The sequence below is a fragment of the Grammomys surdaster genome, unplaced genomic scaffold (genome assembly GCF_004785775.1).
Source record: "Grammomys surdaster isolate TR1022 unplaced genomic scaffold, NIH_TR_1.0 125793, whole genome shotgun sequence".
NCBI classification, from domain to species: Eukaryota; Metazoa; Chordata; class Mammalia; order Rodentia; family Muridae; genus Grammomys; species Grammomys surdaster.
The window spans coordinates 1,169,553-1,189,904 of NW_021620624.1; the positions used below are offsets into that span (position 1 = coordinate 1,169,553).

Genomic DNA, 20,352 nt, shown 5'->3' on the forward strand with positions numbered 1-20,352 from the left:
AGAGAGAGAGAGAGAGAGAGAGAGAGAGAGAGAGAGAGAGAGAGAGAATGAGAATGAGGGAGAGAGCTCATTGTCAAAGATGCTCGTTTTTCTAAAGATTACAGGTCAACTTCAAGTGCAGTAGCTTCTACCTGGTACCTGTATTAATTAATAAGTAGTACTTGTAACTTTCAAAGCTGACATAACGCTTGATTTAATCTTAAGTTTTAATCAGTATGACACACCATGACACACTTGCCTTTCTAGTACTGAAGAGGGGAACGTGGTATTTGAAGCTATAGCTCATGTGACCTTTTAGAGACCTTGAGAGTGCTGATCATTTCCCAGCGATACTGCTTGAGATCTACTTGGATTCACCCGGCCTCATGCTCAATTCTTTGATGATCTCATTGTGTGTAGACCCAAGAAGATGCTGACGTCACGTTCAGGCCAGTGGCTTTGTGAAGAAAAGCCAAGCAAAGTGGATTCAATCTATAAAGACAGTTTCCTCCATGATGACGTACGCAGAGGAGTCAGCGACTTCTGCCGCTGGGCCACCGATCTTGTAAGTTAGCAGTGATACCTAAAGTTACCATCAAGAGTCAAGCTCAGGGGCTGGAGAGATGGCTCAGTGGTTAAAAATGTTGACTGCTCTTCCAGAGGTCCTGAGTTCAATTCCCAGCAACCACATGGTGGCTCACAACCATCTGTAATGTAATCTGATGCCCTCTTTTGGTGTGTCTGAAGACAGACACAGTGTACGCACATAAAATAAATAAATATATCTTCAAAAATAGAGTCAAGCTCAGCGTGTGAAGCCCTTGGCTCGATCCCTGGTGTGGAAGAAACACATCAAGCTCAAAGTTACTTCAATTAAACATTATTAGAGTCAAATTCTCAAATCATCAGCCATGATGAAAACTTGTCTGCTCAGTCATTGACCTCAGAAAGTTTTGGGCACAAGAAACTTCTGCAAAGTTTGTAAGCTCAGAACTATTTTGAATATTCACTTTTCTATCTTGCACCATGGCTGTGGCCTCCATGGCTTCCATTCCCACTTTAGTTACAGGAATCTCCATCCTTCACTCCTGTGGCATTTCACACTTTATAAATAATAATTATTATTACTATTATTACTATTATTGTGTATGCGGTATGTACGTGTGGTTGTGTGCACGCCCCAATGAGAATGTGGAGGTTTGAAGACAACCTCATGGAGTCTCTTCTCTCCTCCAACCTTTTTGAGCATTTAGAGAAACACTAAAAATGGTCATCGGCTGTGTTTTCCACTGAGCCATCTTGTTGGTCCTGTTTCCTGACTTTTGGAAAAAGTGGCCTAGCATTCCCTCCACCTTCCATGCTGTCTCTCCTACTGTCACCCCACTTGTGGATGAGAGCTGAATGCCAGCAGGTCTGCCCAAGATCCCTGAGCAGCAGCCCCCTCCTCTGCAGTCCTATGTCCTCCCTGATCCCTGAGTACCAGCCCCCTCCTCTGCAGTCCTATGTCCTCCCTGATCCCTGAGCACCAGCCCCCTCCTCTGCAGTCCTATGTCCTCCCCGATAAGATGAAACCGTAAACCCTGGGGAAGGCATCATATTTACAGACACACACCTTTGCACTGGTGAAGGAAGAAGATGGGTCACAGAACAGCTATGGCAGACGATAAAAAACAAACAAACAAAAAACCAAACAAATGAACAACACCCCCCCCCCAAACTTCATTTCTGTTTAAAGAGCAATCCATCGATGGAAAAATATCACTTTCTACTGGAGAGGAAGCAGGTGAAGTCAGGTCTTATGGAGGGTCTTGATGAGGCTTTTGAGAATGAAGCAAGCCAAGGGACTGGCTAGATGGCTCAGAAAATAAAAGGGCTTGCTCCCAACCCCAGTGACCCGAGTTTGAGTCCTGGGACCCACATGCTGGACGAACAGAAGTGGCTTCTTCGTGCAAGAACACATGCCACACACATGCCATGGCATGCAAAATGCCTGTGCACACACACAAGGACATAAACTTAAATTGTGGGGGGGGGAGGGAGGGAGGGAGGGAGGGAGGGAGGGAGAGAGAGAGAGAGAGAGAGAGAGAGTTAGTTAGTTAGTTAGTTAGTTTTTGGAGAATATGATAAACAATGTTCCTGGGAGCTGTTTCATGGGGCGGTTGCCTCTAAAAAGTCTTTTTAGGAATCTGATCTAGAACTCTGATATTTAAAGCACAAGCTCATCCTTAGTTCTGTGTGCATGTATGTGTGCATGCATGTATGTATGTAGGGGTGGGGGTGTGTGTGTGTGGGGGGGTGTATATGAGTGTGTATATGTCTACTCAGGAATGCCAAAGGGTAACTTCAATTGTTGCTCTTCAGATGCCAAACACAATTTTGGGGCAGGGTCTCTCCCTGGCCTGGAGCTCACCAATTAGGCTAAGCTGGCTGGCCAGCAAGCCCCAGGAATCCACCTGCCTCCGCTCCTGCTGGGATTGCAAGTGCATGCCAGCATGCCTGGCTCTTCTCTGAGAGTTCTGGGAGCTTAACTCAAGTATGTCCCAGCAGGCCTTTCAGGCCTTTGCCAGCTGAGTCACCCTCACAGCCCCAGTAGCTCCCTCAGTGTTTGCTCGTGCACAGTTCATCTCTGCAGCTAGCTAAGCTGGAGAAGCCTGGGAACATCTAAGGAAACAAAGGTCAATAAAGTTTTCTTTATAATAAGAAAATGAAACAAAACAACACTCACAATACCAACCCTGAGACTTCAGCTGAGCTGTTCTGCCAGCTTGCTGTGTTTCTAGTCTCTATAACCAGAGTCCTATAGGCCCTCAAACTCTCCTGTACCGCAGCAGTCTGTGGTGTGAGGAACAGGAACTTGGCACTTTTCTTTCTACACTATGGATTCTTGCACTTCATTGATTGTGCTTGCTGTGTTTCTTCTCATTACTATCCCAAGTCTTGTTCTGTTGGTGTTCCACGAGTTTAAGGCTCTGACCCTGGTTCACACTCCCCTCCGTAAATACTACTTCATACCCAACTCCCACTCACCCTACCCTCTCTGTTTCCCAACGGTTATCTCCCAGAGTGGGATTATTCTGACTCTAGTAGTCTTTCAGGGTTAGGACAAAAGTCATCTCCTTGAGCCACTCAGGGCATTCATTTCTACCTCTACCAACTGTGTCCAGGGAACAGGCAAGGACAGTGTTATTCTGTGTACAAAAAGGTTGAAATAGCCTCTTTAAACTGGGCCATGGAGAGGGCCTGGGCAGATGGCTCAGTGGCTGAGAGGACCTAGGTTCATTTCTCAACACCCACCACAGCTCGCAACTGCCCCCAGCTCCTGCTATAGGGCATACCACTAGCTCTTCTGGCCTGTCACCTGGACACACCTGGCACAGATTTTCAGCAACATACACATACACTTTTTCTTTTTTAAAGATACACTTGAAAAGCATTCTAAGAATATTATTGCTACAAGGTGTCAGAAAAATTTGTGTTTGGTCAGACAGTATTTCCACAGGGACTCATGGCTTCTTTCAGCTACTAAATTAATCTCCTTAGACTAGAAAAGCCATGCCGCTCCAGGTACTTCTGTCTCCAATGAACGTTCCCTGAGCATTGTCTACTTTTCCTCCAAACGCCCTATCTCTCAGGAGTGGTCAACACTTCTTGAGCTGAAGGGAGGAAGCAGGGAGCTCCTGGCCATCTGTCTTCCATTCATACATTGTAGCGTTCTTTCAGGGAAGTTCCACCATCAACGAAGAGTTGGTTCTGCAGCAGTTTGACATTGACTATCAGACCAGACGCAGCTGTGAGGAGCTTCACAGGCTGAGGGTAAACCAGGTACGTTGAGAGCCGAGGAAGAAAACTGGCTGAGGAAACGACAGGAGACAGAGTTGTGCTATAAACCAGACCATGAGAGGTGACTTCAGAAAACACAGACGACCACAGGAGAACTAACCAAAAATCTAAGGAAACCAAGTTATCTTAAAGTTTTAAACGTTCTTGCATTCTGGTTCTCTAGGACTCTGGCTTTTTTTTTTTTTTTAAGATTTATTTATTTATTATATATGAATACACTGCTGTCTTCAGAGACACCAGAAGAGGGCATCAGATCTCATTACAGATGGTTGTGAGCCACCATGTGGTTGCTGGGATTTGAACTCAGGACCTCTGGAAGTGCAGTCAGTGCTCTTAACCACTGAGCCATCTCTCCAGCCCGGGACTCTGGCTTTTTAAAGAGCATCTCCCAGAATGTTATCACATTTAATAAATATTTGATAAGAGAATGAATATTTAATATCTATAATAATGGTTTGTATTGAAGAGGACATATCATTTGGAATTGTTAGTGACTATCCGTTTTTAGAGACAGACTTTTTAATGCTTTTCCTAAATTGAAACCATAACCCCTAGTTATATTAATAACTTGCTGCTTATTACTTAGCAGCAAGACTAATCCAGCAATGACTCTGAACACTATTAATCTCAAGCCCAAAGAATTCTTGAATTTTTATTTGAATCAAGTTGACCACACATCTTTTTTTTTTTTAGGTTAAGAATTTTTAGAAATTATTTTTAGTTATGTGTGTGTGTATCTCTGTATATGGATATGTGCACACAAGTGTAGGTGCCCGTGGAAGCCAGAGGCATAGGATCCCCTAAAGCTGCTATTGAAGGTGGTTGAGTCCATGTCAACCTTCTGCAGGACAAACACTGCATCAACGGTCCACCTCTGCAAGAACACCGTGGGCGCAGGAGAGAACCTCAGTCCTCTGGAAAAGCAGTAAGTGCTTTTAACCTTTGAGAATCTCTCTACACCCACAGCATCCTTCTCAGTCACACTCTTTCCTAACAGAAGCACATGTTGCTGCAAACACGGAAGCATGGCAGGAGAAGGAAGAGTTGCATCAGTGTTTTGAAGGGAGGTAGCATCTCCGCCTCAGCATCTTCAACTTTCCGTTCAATTGCTGTGCAATAAAGCACATGTGCCTCCCTGTGCGAGTCAACAACAGACTTGAGTGCCTGTGTTGAGTGGGGAGCGTCTTCCCTCAAAGTCAAAAACAGAACATTATCTCTAATTAGCTCTGAATTACCTGTGGTTTTTCTTTACACGTCTTACCACATAGCTTTATTTCTCTGAAGAGAAAAACAGAATCCAATGTGTGCAACTTTAACGATTTCTCTCAGGATGAGGAGATGCCTCTGTCGGTAAAACGCTTGGTGCATGAACATTATGAACTGAGCTTGAATCTCTAGAGCACATCCAAAGCCAAACACAGTAGCATGTGTCTGAGATCTCAGCTTTCCTATGGTGAGGTGGTGGAGTGAGGGGATGTGGGTGAGGGGAATCCTCAGGAGCTCACAGCCTGGCACCTCTGCAGTGAACAGAGAGATCCTTACTCAAACAAGAGAAAGTAAGAACTGGCACTCAGAGGTGACCTCTGACCTGCACATGTGTGTACATGCATACACCCGCCACACACAACATACACACACATGCGCACACAGACATGCATGCACACATGTGCTCACATGTAAGTATATGTACACATGTGCACACACACGCATGTACATGCACACACATGTACACACAGTACTTTGTGAGTACAGAGTTCTAGGTTCACAGTGTTAGCTTTTATTTCAGTCGTATGAAGCTGTTGCTCCACTGTTTTGATTGAATTATTTCAGACCATTCTTATGAGATGTTGACCTGTTTTTCTGAATGTGGTTTTTTCCTTTGGTTGCTTTTAGATTTTTCTTTTTGTCTCTCTCTCTCTCTCTCTCTCTCTCTCTCTCTCTCTCTCACACACACACACACACACACACACACACACCTCTCTTTTTAGACTTATGTAGGGGTTCACTTAGTGTCTTCATCCTATGAACATATACTTTTCACAGTTTGTTTTTTTGCTTTTGAAAATTATTAGTATATATGACTTGTACAGAGTAATGGGTTGCATTTTGACATTTTCTTATACATGTGCAGTGTACTTCTTTCATAAACTTTGGGGGAAAACTCTGACCATTAGTTCCTGAGTCTGTTTTTGGCCTCAGGCCTCTCCCTGCGTTTGAACTGCTCCCGAGGAGCCCTGACCCTGTGTCCCAGCTCACTGCTTCTGTTTTGTTTCTTTCTTTGTTTATGGTTTTTGTTGATAGGTCCGTAAACCCTGTGATTTCTTTTCCTGAAATGTCTGTGGTTTTGTTTCATCATTCCAGTCTCCATTTCTAGTTGTTTGACGTGTGTTATCTGCCTTCCATGTCTCTACTTAATCTTTGGAAGCATAAGAGATACAGCTCAGAAACTGCTTTGGTGTCTTTGTATCATAGCGTCAGAATCTGCTGTGTGTCAGTTCCTGTCCTCGAGGTTTGCTATGTTTTCCTGCATGGCTTCATGTCTGGTAGTTTGTGAGTGGATGCCAGGCACTGTGCATTTCACCTTAATGGGTGTTTTGGGTACTTTTACGGTTTTATAAATATTTTTGAAACTTGTTCTGAGCTATAATCAAGTTATTTGGAGAAGCCTGGTCTTTTGGGGGTCTTGCTTTTAAGTTTTCTTGAGAAAGAATAAAGTAATATTTGGTCTTGGGCTAATTATTTCATAGTACTGAACAAGACCTTAAGTGTGTTCTTCCCATTGTGAACCTTTAAGCCTTCCAGGAGGAAGAGGCTACTGATCCCAGCCCTGTGCAACTATCAGATACTTTCCCTCTGGGGCAGGCATTAAGCTGGTTCTTTGCTTGAATCTTGGGTGGTTTCCTGTACATGTGCTCCACACCCCACCACAGCCGCACACAGAGCCCTCTCTCTGTTCTGGGGCTCTGTCCTGTGAACTTCTGCTGCCTGGCTTTCCGTGGATTCTTGATCCTTCTGTTTCCTCAGTCAGTCGGGGAGTCCCTTGGGCTGCTTCCGGGCTCCTCCTCCCCATGTGCCCTAGAGACTCTTTTTCTGCAGTCGACATGCAATTATGACACTTATTTTGTTTGTCCCTTTTCTCCCAGGGATTACTGTCCTGGTTACTGAGGCCCAGCATCTCGCAGACTATTGTTTTTCTCTGGGTTCTGAATGTGGAAAGCGGGAGGGAGAATCAATCACATTCTGGACCTGCAAGTCCTCATTGTTAGCTTTCTACCCACAGAGGATTCTCAGCACTGCCACATTCTGTCCTCTGGTCTTCTTTAAGACAGTTTTCCCCTCCCACCGTGCCTCTGCTCATGCATTCTGTTTGAAGTCCCCCTTTCCCTGCATGGACCTCTACCTCCTTTTAAATGAGGGTATGTGGCCGGTTTTGCTGTGGAGTGTTTTTTTTTCTAGGTCGCTTGGTGGAGATCAATTGTATCTTTAATTCCCATCCTTCATAGCACCGTGTGTCCTTATCTCTCCATTTTCCTCTTCATTCTGTATGACAGTTCATCTGTTTACTTAATTAGTCATTCAATAAACATTTCTGAGCATCAATTTGTTCAAAGGTGTGGCTAGCAAATGACATGAAACTGGAGAGCTGCTGTCTTTACTAGGGTGTCCTCTGACAAGACTGCAATGCACGTGGACTGGTACAGGGTACAGAAATGAACCACTCTGGAGACAGTTTTAGGAAACAATATCTACTATTGCATGTGAGAACCACTTATATGGTAGAAGCCTATCCACTGTCATTGGTTAGCCCATTATCCTGGAACAGATAGTGAGCACTCACACCACCAGGGTCTCTCTGCAGAAGAAGCACATTAAAGAAGTGGAGAATGCAGACTCATCTGCCGGCCGGCTATCGGCTATGCATCCTACTTCGGACTTGTTTAGAAGCACAGTGGGCTGAGCAGGCTGTCTGTCAGGTCATGCCTGCAGTTTTCTCCTACAGAGGGCTACTTCCTACACTCAGAACTTACAGTTCTAGTGAAGTCAACAGGCAAATGATTAACTGCCACAGAATGATGTCTTGTGTATACACATGTAAGAAGAAATGATCGATCCAACAAATACAGGGTGTGGACAGTTTTGATAAAGGCTTCAGAGAAGAGATCTTGCTTGTGCCGAGTCATAAAAGATCACTAATAAATTACCAACTTCTTCTCTTCACTTGGGTTCCTAGTCTTCCCCTGTTCTTTTACCCCATTCTCTGCTTCCCTACTTTCAGTTCAGTGTTTCTTAGCTGAGGGAGATTTTGCACCATCCCCCTCTTCCCAAGGATATTTAGCAATGTTTGCAGATGGCATCTTGGGTTGTCCTACCTCAGCAGATACCACTAGCATCTCATAGACAGAGACCAGGAACATGATAAATGTCCTTCCATGAGGAGGTCAGCCACCTCTCCTCAGCCAAGAGTGCTCAAACTCCAAATGTCAACAACGACAGAGTTAAGAAACAGCACTGTTATTCAGCAAATATTTAGAGAACACCTGCTATATTCTAAGTGTCCTAGATGCTAGGGAGGCACAGTGGAGAACAGCCTCCCAAGCTTGTATTCCAGAGGGTACAAAGAGAGGCAGACAGACAAGGAAACATACACAGCACATGAGACAGTGACCAGCACTGCTAAGAAACATGAGGCAAAGAAAGAAGGGAAGGCATGTTGTGGGAGGGTTGAGACTTTAGACTGGGCGGTTGGGAGGATACCACCAGAAATAGTGTGAAGTAGGTGTGGGAGGGAAGCCCGGGAGGCACTGATGCACGTGTGAAACATTCTGGAGTTAGGCAGCCTGTCCTAAACATCAAATATGGAAGCTGGTGGCAGCAGTGCCTCCTGAAGCTGGACTCAGAATGCTTGCCCAAGTATCCTGACCTTCTGTCCCACTTTCCAGTACACAGTTTAAATGTAGACAAGAGGAATGCAGAGATGGCTTAGACGTCAAGAAAGCTCACTGCTCTTCCAGAGGACCGGTTTCCCCTTTGCAAACCTCCCATCCCCCAACCCCCAATATATATATGGGCCTAGACAAACGACTCAGTGGTTAAAAGCACTTGTGGCTCTTGCAGAGGACCTGGGTTCAATTCCCAGCACCCACATGGTTGGTGACTCACAACGATGTGTAACTCTAGTTCCAGGGATCTAACACTGACTTCTGACCTCCACAGGCATGAGGTACACATGTGATCCCTACATGCATTCAGGCAAACACTCATACATGTAAAAAGAAAAATCTTAAAAAAAAAAAATGTGCTGAGTGGTGGTGCCAAACACCTTTAATCCCAGCACCTGGGAGGCAGAGGCAGGCGGATTTCTGAGTTCAAGGCCAGCCTACAGAGTGGTCTACAGAGTGAGTTCCAGGACAGCCAGGGCTATACAGAGAAACACTGTCTCCCAAAACCCAAAACAAACAAACAAACAAACAAATAAATAAATAACAAGAATAAAAATAAATGTTTGAAGGATCGAGACAGAATTGTGATGTCATGTCTCTGTGTTCCACCCACGAGTTAAGTCACTGTGATAAGATGACACGTGTTTCAGGTAATTAAGAATGCGGCTCCCGATCCAGGCTGTTACTAGACAGCGCCATTTCCCCACAGCTCTGACACTGGACCACAGCTCTGGCTAGCTTGAAATACTGGCCCTAACACACACGAGACGCCAGTGTGGCGGTTGGCTCTGCCAATCCAGCACGCTGTCTCCACAAAGCTTGGCTGAACCCCAGAATACCCGCCATGCCCGCTGTACCTGGTAGAATGAAGATTCTTATGCTTATCTTATATAAAGATTATCCAATATTTATATATTTGGAAATGTTCAGTTAACAAGATGTCCACACAGAGTTGTTTCCCAACATCTAACCTTAAGACGTAAATCGTTACCCAGGACTGCTCTGTTAATTCTCCATGGCTGCACCTCCCTCCACTCTCTTACAGCTCCTCTTCTTCCCGCCTCCCGACTCCTCACTCCGCCTACCTCTCAAACAGCCCAATCGCTGAGCTTTATACAAATGTAGTGGGAAGATATCCAGCTATAGACGTGTAGCATTGTGTCCGCAGCATCTGGCTGTGAACCAGCTTGAAGTTCTCCTTAGCGCACAGCTATGGAAGTATCAGAAAAGAGAGTGAGACCTGCTCTTCCTTCATATTTTCTCTCTCCATTAAAGGGACAGAAGGTTAGGGGGTAGGAAACAGTTTGGTCAACGATAGTACAGTGCTCCTGAGGCTGAGCGTAGTGCTGAGCTTAGTGAGTTTAACTTACTAGTTTGGCTTACCCGTCTTGTTCAAGATCATCACTCTTGGGTGAAATATGTAATTTTTTTTTTACCTGATTTCTACCTGCTTTGCATATGTCATCTCCTGTAATCCTCCGGACACTCTTACAGCATCAAAACCCTGTTATCTCCACTTCACTGATATATAGCTGAAGTGGTGTACCCATGGACTCACAGCTAGTGAGAGAACGAAGACTGAAATTAGGCCTGTGTACATCCAACGCCCGTGTTCCTGGGTGTGACTCTCTTTTCCTAATTATGAATGCTTCATGCTTCTTTTATAAAAACCCAAAGCACACTGAAGCTTTGTAAAACACTTTGGCGAGAACTAGCTGTAAATTCTAAGTCACAGCACACCTTTCATAAGATGAGCGTTAGATTATTGAAATGATCAGCTGATTAATAAGTAAGCAGCATCAACCACAACCCTGGGATCATGTGACTTTCTCTAGAACCCTCAGAAGCCGAAGCAGGTGAAGATGAGGTACGGAGCCTGGTATCTGAACACCAGTTTGTGGAAGAGACAAAGAGTGGATGAACCTTTGGTTGACCCCAGGGTCTCACGCAAAGCTCAAGATTGGAATTTTAAAAAGCAGCTTCAGGAGCAGGTGTGTTCACATGCTGAGATCCGGTTGTCTGAGCACAAACAGTGGCTGCAGGTTGGGCAAGGAGGTTCCCCCAAAGTCTCAGGGTATGTGTATTCAGTTCAGCAATGAGAGAGGCAAAGAGTTGTGGAGAGCATGTAATAAGCAACTGCCATCTTGATCAGTGTGTTCCGTGAGTAAATGTTTAAAGGCGGTTGAGGAGCTAGGCCCACCACAGTGTTCCGAATTGGTGTGATGTGGTGAAGTTTCAGGAGACTAACTGTGGAACTGGTTTCCTGTCAGCACAAGATGGCTGTCAAAGAATTCAAAGCTGCCGGGCGGTGGTGGCGCACGCCTTTAATCCCAGCACTTGGGAGGCAGAGGCAGGCGGATTTCTGAGTTCGAGGCCAGCCTGGTCTACAGAGTGAGTTCCAGGATAGCCAGAACTACACAGAGAAACTCTGTCTCGAAAAACGGAAAAAAAAAATTCAAAGCTGTACCTGGGAAGTTTCATTAGCAGTACTCAGTTGCTACAGAGTCTCCCTAAAAGAGGGATCAAAGGTTAAATGACCCAGCAGCAAATCCACACCACCAAAACGTGGCCCTGCTCTACTGTAGAGAAGCTGTGTGCCGGCCTGTCTCCTGTGCACACGCATCTCTGGAGCAAAGGTCATCACCGTTGCTCTGAAAACAGGCAGGTGTTGACACATGCTTCACAGGACTCTGACAAAGCTCATCTGTAGACCTCTTCCCGTTTACAGCAGACCAGAGTGTCTCCCGATACTCATAGGGAAACACGTGGGAAAGTAAAACCCTGTACAGATGTAGCTAATGCTGCATTGGTAATCGTCCATCAGTCCACTAGGCCGACCAAAAAGGTCATTTTCTCTTCCCAGTGCTGGGTATAAAAGACTGTTTTTAGGAACTGAGTATGCCATGACTCTATAAGTACAGCATGCTTGAATAAGTTCCAAAATAAATAATCCTTAGTAGATTTTTTTTAGTGCATGGCTTCTGATTGCCTACATTTATGTGAATTTAACTCATAACATAATATTTTATTTTGACAGCAAGAGCTATTTATGGTGTCAGAGTGCATATAATCAGCTAAAGAAGATGTAGTATCTTTCCTTTTCCATTGGACGTTGTGGTTGATATCACTATGGCAGTAAACATTATTCGTCAGGAGATTTAGACATGGGGAAGTCTAGACAATAGGATTGTTCCACAGCAGTCTTTGTGGAGGCCTAGGACTGGTGATTCTCCTGCTTCACCCTCCCAAGGGTCAAGGTCACAGGCATGCCCTGCCATGCCCAGCCTACAGAGGATTTCACTTCTGCACTGAAGGTGCGACTGTGAGCCATCATGACAGTCTCACCAAGAACACAAGAGTTCTCACTATCCTTGACTGACTGTGTTTGGAAGCTGAAGTGACCTTAAAGAGTTGAATTGCAGTATGCAAATTTCTTTTTCTTTCTTTCTTTCTTTCTTTCTTTCTTTCTTTCTTTCTTTCTTTCTTCTTTTCTTTTTTTAGGTTTTTCGAGACAGGGTTTCTCTGTGTAGCTCTGGCTGTCCTAGAACTCACTCTGTAGACCAGGCTGGCCTTGAACTCAGAAATCTGCCTGCCTCTGCCTCCCAAGTGCTGGGATTAAAGGCGTGCGCCACCACTGCCCAGCTATACATCTGCTTTTTGAGTTCAAATAAATGCTAAGAAAACTCCAAGAGACTATTCAGAGGACTTGGGACTGAAACAAGCCCATTTTGATTGGTGTAGTTAAGATCTGTAACTTGTGGGGCTGGTGAGATAGCTCACTTGCCTCCTTCATTAAGAAATATTTAAAAAAAAATTAAAACATACAAGTTGTGGCCATAATGTATCAAATAAGTTAGTTTCTAGACATCCCAAGTCAAAAGTTTTACTTGTTGCTTATCCTTCATACAAGGGCAAGGGGAAAGAAAGGGCAAGAGGGTGAAATCAGACGTCTTTGGAAGCTCTCCTCTTCCTTAACGAACCCCACGGTGAGAAGGAAGCGCTTGCTCGCAGCGAGGAGCTTCATGGAAGTTTCTCCCACAGGCTCTTTTTTTGTTTTTTCGAGACAGGGTTTCTCTGTATAGCAAGGCTGTACTGAAACTCTGTAGACCAGGCTGGCCGGCTCACCAGGCTCTTTTAAACTGCTCTTTTAGGAGGAGCTGCTTGTAGACCTTCGAGGGACAGCAGCCTTTAAGGACTTCATTCTAAGCAGGGGCTACAGGATGCCCAGGGTGAGTTATTTTGCAGAACCCTGCTGAGAGCTTTGAAGAAGACAACTGGATGAGAAGTACCCTAACATAATGAGAATAGCCCACTCCCCTGCGCCATCCCACTAAGCCTTGGGAAGGATGGGTCAAATAAAAACTCAGTGTTGCTTTCCAGATGGTGCCCTTTGGTTAATGCCACTGTAGAGGCGCCATCTTCCTGCTGCTTTGAAGTCTGCTATCCTCTGGACCAAAGTGAAGGGAGTCAAGGTTTAGAGCTTGCAGAGCCTGTTACTAAGACAGTATGTGCTCTCTAGGAACTCCTTAGGGCTCTGGGACTTTCAGGCCTAATGACACAGTTACATGGCTTGGGTCAGCATGAAATGGAGTGGGCACTTAAAATTGTATCACACAGCGTGAGCTCTGTCCAAACAGAAACCCAGTAAAAGTTCATGTCTGGGTGCCTCCCAGCTTCTGTCCTGCCCTCTCCCTGATCCAGCTGTGGCCTGTAGTATGGAAAGGGTGTGCCAGCCTTCTCCCATAGGGCAGACTCACACATACCTCCAATACAAAGATCATAGCAGGAGATCAGCTGGGCAGATCGCAGCAAGCTGTGTACCCAGACAGCAGGACCCTAGGCATATGGTGCCAGTCATAGCTAATGACAGTCCATGCATGTGTCCACCACCATGTCCCTCAGGTTCCCCAGAGGACGGAATAGCCAAGGTACTCAGATATTAGAAATGGGACACTAAATCTCTCTCTCTCTCTCTCTCTCTCTCTCTCTCTCTCTCTCTCCCTCCCTCCCTCCCTCCCTCCCTCCCTCTCTCTCTTTCCCTTTCTTTCTTTCTTTCTTTCTTTCTTTCTTTCTTTCTTTCTTTCTTTCTTTCTTTCTTGGTTGTTGTTTTGAGATAGGGTCTTCTTGTGTAGCCCAAGCTATCCTCAAACTCGCTATGTACCTGATGCTGCCCCTAACTTCAGATTTCTCTGATCTGCTATCCAAGTACCAGACTTACAGGTATGTGCCACCACACTGGCTTGGAATCTATTTCTCAAGAGTGATAGAACTAAGAGTGGCTTGTATTTAATGTTGAATAAATGAATATATTGAGTATGCTCAGAAACGGCCTGGCTTTAGGCTAGTTTAAAGCACGAGGTAGGGATTTAGTGTTGAACACTCCATCATAAATTTCAATGGGGTTTCTCCTTCACCTCAGAGCATCAGTGATAGGCCCCCTAACTATATTTCCTTTATATTCTCTATATAGTCTATCATACTGGGTTTGACATACATACAGTAGCTACTTGATCTTCATATAAAGCCCACTTAAGTGTAGTGGTATATCTTTATAGAGAGAGCATATAACTATGCTTAATATTTTATATTGCACATTATATACTCTTTTGAATATTATATAAGATATATATGTGTTTATATTTGTTTTGCTTTTTTTAAAGTAACCTTAAACATCTGATTCTTCTGTTTCCAACTCTTAAATGCTGAGGTTATAGGCATGTGCTGCCATGAGTACATACATATGTATATATATATATATATAGTGTGTGTGTGTGTGTGTGTGTGTGTGTATGAGTGTGTGTGTGTGTGAGTATGGCCCTCTGAGGCTAGAGCAGGACATCAGATGTTTATCACTCTTTGTTTATTCTCTCACTTACCTTGAAGCTAGCCATTTTGTCTAGGCTGAACTGGGATTCATCTATCCCCATTGTCCCCCTCCTCAATGCTAGAGTAACAGGCATGTCTGGCCATTCTTGACTTTTTCTGTAGGTGCCAGGGACTCAAATTCAGATTTTTATGCCGAAAACATTCTTATCCACTGAGCCACCTTCCCAGCCTTGTGTTATATATGTTTACCTTAATATTTATACTGTTACAGCTTCCTTCTTCCATTCAGTGACCAAGCCAGCTCAGTCAGTCAACAGGGTCTCTAAGGAGGGAGTAAGGTTTGAAAAGAAAAGACTAGTAGACAACAGGATAACACGAGCCCAGACAGTACTGAGGAGCCTTGATATTTTTTTCCCAGTCAGCTTTTATACCATTCTAATTACATGCAAAGGGTCAGTTCTAGGTCAAGGAACAAACAAAGCATAAACAAAATAGTCAAGAAACAAACAAGACCAAGTCCTCCAGTATTCAGGGACTTATCAAGATGATAAGCCTACTTCCTTGTCCTAGCCCAAGGTCAAACTTTTGCCAATATCCTTGAAGCAGCACCATAGCTCTCCACAATTCAGATTTGTCCCTGCTGCAGTAATTCATTCTGTCGATAAACACACAGATTGACAGGGACAGAAGGGAACATGTCTGACATACTGGCTGTGCTCTCTGCTGCACAAACTCCAGAGAGATTGTGCCCCTGCATAAAGGTGAGCCACTTGAGAACACAGTCACATAGACTCTGGCACTATTTTGTCCCTTTTTCTAATATCCTACAGCTACTCTCCTACTGAAAACCTTTCATGTGAAAGAGGGAATCCATCTTAGCATGTGAAGTGAGATGTGGTAAACACTTGTAATCCCAGCACTCAAGAGGTTTGAAGCAGGGAGATTACTCTGAGTTCAAGGCCGGTCTGGGCTACAGAGTGAGCCCCTGTCTCAAGAAAATGAAAAAAAAAAACAAATGTAAATTACATACAGATGTACATATATGCAAATCACATCTGTATGTATGTATTTACATGCTGTCACTTAAATATATGTGAATATTCATTCTTTCTAACCCATAATGTATCTGTATTCTGTTATATATGCATTCACATCAATCACATCACAGGGGAACATATTCTTGTGTGGATGTATACCAGTGTCTATACATTGTCCACAGTGACCCAGCTAGATCCCAGGCCTTTAACAGCATAAGCCTTTGCTGAGCTGGGCTGGCCCAAGGTGGGGCACAGGCCGAGGATGAATTCAGTCTGGGTATTTATGATGCTGAACAATTGCTTCTCACTCAAGTTATCCACTTAAAAGGTCTAGCCTAAGGAAATCTGCCAGAGTGAAGTGTTTAGTTTTTAGTTGGCGTTCTAATGAAGAAACTTTCTCTTTTTCCCCTGTAGTTCCTTGAGAAGATGTATGCGGAGGAGAAAAGTAAATCTGAAAATATTAAGACTCCTAAAAAGCTCACACAAACAGAGAGGAATCCTGGGAGAAGATGAGTCAGCTTTTATTGACAGCATACTTGGATATGCTCCATTATTTTAATTATTAAGTAGAATATGGCAAGTGTCCTCTGTGGAAACTTCAACCTGGCAGCATCCATAAATATAAAACCCAACACAAATGTCTTTCTTTTTTTTTTTTTTTTTTTTTATAAATTCTTTTTTTTTTTAAAGATTTATTTATTATTTATGAATACACTGTAGCTGTCTTCAGACACACCAGAAGAGGGCATCAGATCTTATTACAGATGGTTGTGAGCCACCATGTGGTTGCTGGGATTTGAACTCAGGACCTCTGGAAGTGCAGTCAGTGCTCTTAACCACTGAGCCATCTCTCCAGCCCCACAAATGTCTTTCTAAACAGCTTTCCAAATGCTTTAGTGTATCATTTTTGTATTATTTTTAGATATGTATAGCTCAGTATGTTTGCATGTGGGTATGTGCACATAAGTTTAGAAGCCTTCAGAAGCCAGAAGTGTTGGATGCTCTGGAGCTAGAGTTACAGGGGGTTGTGAGCCACCGTGTGGGTGCTGGGAATTGAACCTTGGTGTTCTAGAACTGTGAGCTCTCCCAATGACTGGCCCATCTTTCCAGCCTCCTCTGACCAATGGTTTGTTTGCTCATTTGTTTGGCTTAGGCGTTTGGTCTTCTTCAGGGAGAGTCTTGCTATGTAGGCCAGGCTAGCCTCTGATTAGTCATCCCCCTGTGTTAGCCTCTCAGGGGCTAGAGTTGCAGTTCTGTACCAATATGTCTGATACACAAAAAAATACATTTTGTATATTTACCAACTGTGGGATCAATATTCATGTGTAATCCTCTCACACTTTCGTGTTATGAAAATTACATAAGTGTGTTAAGTTTTTGTAAAAATAAAATCATACACAAAGTCACAATTACTTTACTGTTACTACTTTGAGAACCTGACACAGAATGAGTGCCTCTTTTCTTTCTTTAGAGTGTTATTTTCTTTCATCAGGTTAAGCTAACTGAGGTGTTTTTCTCCCCAGTCTTGCTAATAAATGTGTACTTGCTGCGGAAGGTCGTAGGTCAAAACATTTAAAGGAAAATCAAGCTAACATGTTTCAATACTTTTTAAAGATTAAACTTGTGTGTGTGTGTGTGTGTGTGTGTGTGTGTGTGTGTGTGTGTTTGGGTACCCACAGAGGTCAGAGGAGTATGTTGGATCCCATGGAGCTGGAGTCACAGGCAGATGTATGCTGTGTTATGTGGGTGACGAGAGTCAAACTTAGATGCTCTGCAAGAGCAGCGAGTGTCCCGAAACCCTGAGCCAACTCTCTAACATTTACAATTTAAAGAAATTATTTGGGAGGCAGAGGCAGGCAGATTTCTGAGTTCAAGGCCAGCCTGGTCTACCGAGTGAGTTCCAGGACAGCCAGGGCTACACAGAGAAACCCTGTCTTGAAAAACCAAAAACAAAAACAAAAAAAAAAAAAAAACAAAAAAAAAAAGAAAAACCTAAAAGAAAAACCTAAAAGAAAAAGAAATTATAATTTGGGACAGGGGGCAGGGTTGGAGAGCTGCATGGATCAGTGGTTAAGAGCACTGACTCTTCCAGAGAACTAGGGTTCAGTTCCCAGAGTACCACATGGCAGCTCACAAAGTTCTGGAATTCCAGTTTCAGGGAATCTGACACTCTCTACTGGTGTCTGTGGGCACTAGGCATGCATGTGGTATACATACATGTATACAGGCTGTACAAATGTAAAGAAATATTTGGATTAAAATAACTTTAGAAACCAAAACAATTATTATTTTGTGTATGTGCTTATGTTCATGCATGGGTGACTGTGGAGATACTGTTCCTCGTGAACCATCTTTTTTTTTTTTTTTTTAGGCAGGGTTTCTCACTGGGACCTGAACTCATTAATTCAGTGAGGCTGGCCACCTGGTGAGCTCTCTGCCTGTTTCCTTTTCCAACATTGGGATCACAAGCCACACTGTCATGGCTTTCTATATAGGTGCAGGGAATCAAGTATGGGTCCTTACACCCGCACAGCAAACATTTGCCACTCCCCAGGTCGTCCCATTCTCATCTCATTCATCTTCCACAGAATACACTTTAAGTTTGGTTACAGTAACACACCTGTAGTTGGGAAAAGTTTTTGGGAACTGTTGTGTGCACACGATGTGACAGGGAAGAAAATGTGTAACAACTCAGTGGTGTTCATTTCTACACCTGGTGAGGAAGCACACTTTCTAAACCACTTTTCTCATCCGTTTCCTGTTCCACGTGCTTGCTTTTTTAAGCCAACCCTTTGGCTGATGGGATCTTTTGGTTAATAGAATGGCCCAAACATTTACCCACAAAGGTCGGAGCCTCAGAGATCCTCACACTGGTTTTTGTTGTTATAAGACATGGTGGAACCCCAAGGGACTCTCTGTTGTCTTTTCCATCATTTTCTCATTACTGAGTCTCCTCGGCCTAACTCCAAGAGCGTTCTTCTCAGTCCTGTTGTTGTTGAGGCAGGGTTTCTCCATGTAGCCCTGGCCATCCTGGAACTCGTTCTGTAGACCAGGTTGGCCTCAAACTCATAGAGCTGCTTGCCTCTGCCTCCCCAGTGCTGGGATTAAAGGCGTGCACTCCCATCACTTGAATTTTTCCTTCTTCAAGCAGCACAAGGAGACTACACTGACCAGTCAGCGGTGATTGCTGCTAAGTTATCCAAGAATTGCTGTTTTCTGCTGGTTGTGCCCTTCCCCAGGCCTTGAGCAGGCCTGAGAGACCTTGTTTACCACAACAGACCAAGTGATAGGATCTAGGTGGAGTTACCCACCTTGGCTGCATGGAACTTAAAAGAAGAACTGCCCCTGGGCTTGCCTTGAGATATCTCTGGCCAAGACTGTGACCAAGAATGGATCATCCCACCCATCTCTTCTGCTGAAACTAGGAAGGGCTCAGGCAGGGTTTTTCCCTTTAAATTGAAAAGCTGAACATTAAAGCATAGAGCCTTGATCAGAGAACTTTGTCTTGGCTTCATCTCTTTTCGACCTCTTGTTAACCTTTCGTTCCCAGCCCCTTTCAGGTGAACTCAGTTGATTTGTGGCCGCAGGCAGCTACAGCTGGTGGGGGCTTTTCTCAGGCTTTTAGACCCATGGCTCAGTCCTAGGGCTAAGGAACAGTTTTTCCTTAAGTGGTCGTTAAGGAACTATTTCTCCTGATGTCACCCCTTAAACTCAGACCTGCATACTCAGAGTATGGAGGAAAGAGTGGGTGTTGGCTCAGTGTAGAAAGCTATTGCTCAGCGTCTGTGTGACACTGGTTCCAGGCTTCTCTGAAATCTGCTGGTGCTCAAATCCCTTACAGAAATGATAAAGCTCCTGCTTATGACCTACATGTGCCCCACCCTGCACTTGGAGTCATAGCTACATTACATTCAATACCTAGCACAATGCAAATTAAGATTCAGTTGTTACACTGTCCTGTTTAGGGCCTAATGAGAAGAAGCAGCTGTCTGTCAGTGTTCAGTATTTCAACTCTGTCTAACTGTGAGGGTGCAGAACACGCGGGTACAGCATGGGCACTGTGAGGGTGCAGAACGCGCGGACACAGCATGGGCAGTGGTGCTGCACTTCATAAACATTGTCTCCCAAGCTCCACTTGGGGTCTGGAATACAACGTCTATGTGCAACGTAGTATAGGCAATTGCTTCCTCACCTTTGCTATAAAAATAGCTTCTGTGCTTTGCAGAGTAGCTCGTGCCTATAATCCTAGCACTCCAGAGGCTGGGGCAGGAGTGCCAGGAATTTTAGGCCAGTGTGGTCTATTCTGTTCTGAATTACAAAGTGATGATGATGATGATAGTGATGATGATGATGATAAAGACGATGATCAATTAGGTTTCTCAATGAGAACCAGTATGGAGTGAAAAACCCAAGCGGTGAATAAGCATTCAGTAAGTCTATAAAAGCTGGTGTGGGTGGATGTCTGATAAACAAGATCAGCAAATCTAAGCCCAGAACAACCTTCTGGAAAAAAAAAAAAAAAGATCCTGTACTGCTCTTCCTGAAGATTCCTTCAATCTGTGGCCACCACAATCCCTTCAAGTGTTCAGGGTTGTATTTGTGGAACAGGGTGGAAAATGTCGCATGGGGGATGGAATGGGAGATACTTCACAGAAGCTTTTAATAGAGTTTTACAAGAGGTTAAGTCACGGATTCCAACTGACCCCAAATGGCACAGAAAACAGACATGC

General features: G+C 44.2%; 1 protein-coding gene across 1 annotated transcript in view; it reads left to right on the forward strand.

The window, feature by feature from the left end:
• The window catches only part of Fam47e (family with sequence similarity 47 member E), a 38,698-nt gene extending 22,563 nt beyond the window's left edge, over nucleotides 1-16,135 (forward strand). Inside the window, exons 5-10 of the mRNA XM_028789204.1 lie at nucleotides 400-544; nucleotides 3,700-3,801; nucleotides 4,667-4,744; nucleotides 10,595-10,750; nucleotides 12,911-12,988; nucleotides 16,037-16,135. Of these exons, the coding sequence (XP_028645037.1) occupies nucleotides 400-544; nucleotides 3,700-3,801; nucleotides 4,667-4,744; nucleotides 10,595-10,750; nucleotides 12,911-12,988; nucleotides 16,037-16,135 (658 nt within the window). The remainder of the gene's footprint in view (nucleotides 1-399; nucleotides 545-3,699; nucleotides 3,802-4,666; nucleotides 4,745-10,594; nucleotides 10,751-12,910; nucleotides 12,989-16,036) is intronic.
• Nucleotides 16,136-20,352: the final 4,217 nt, after the last annotated feature.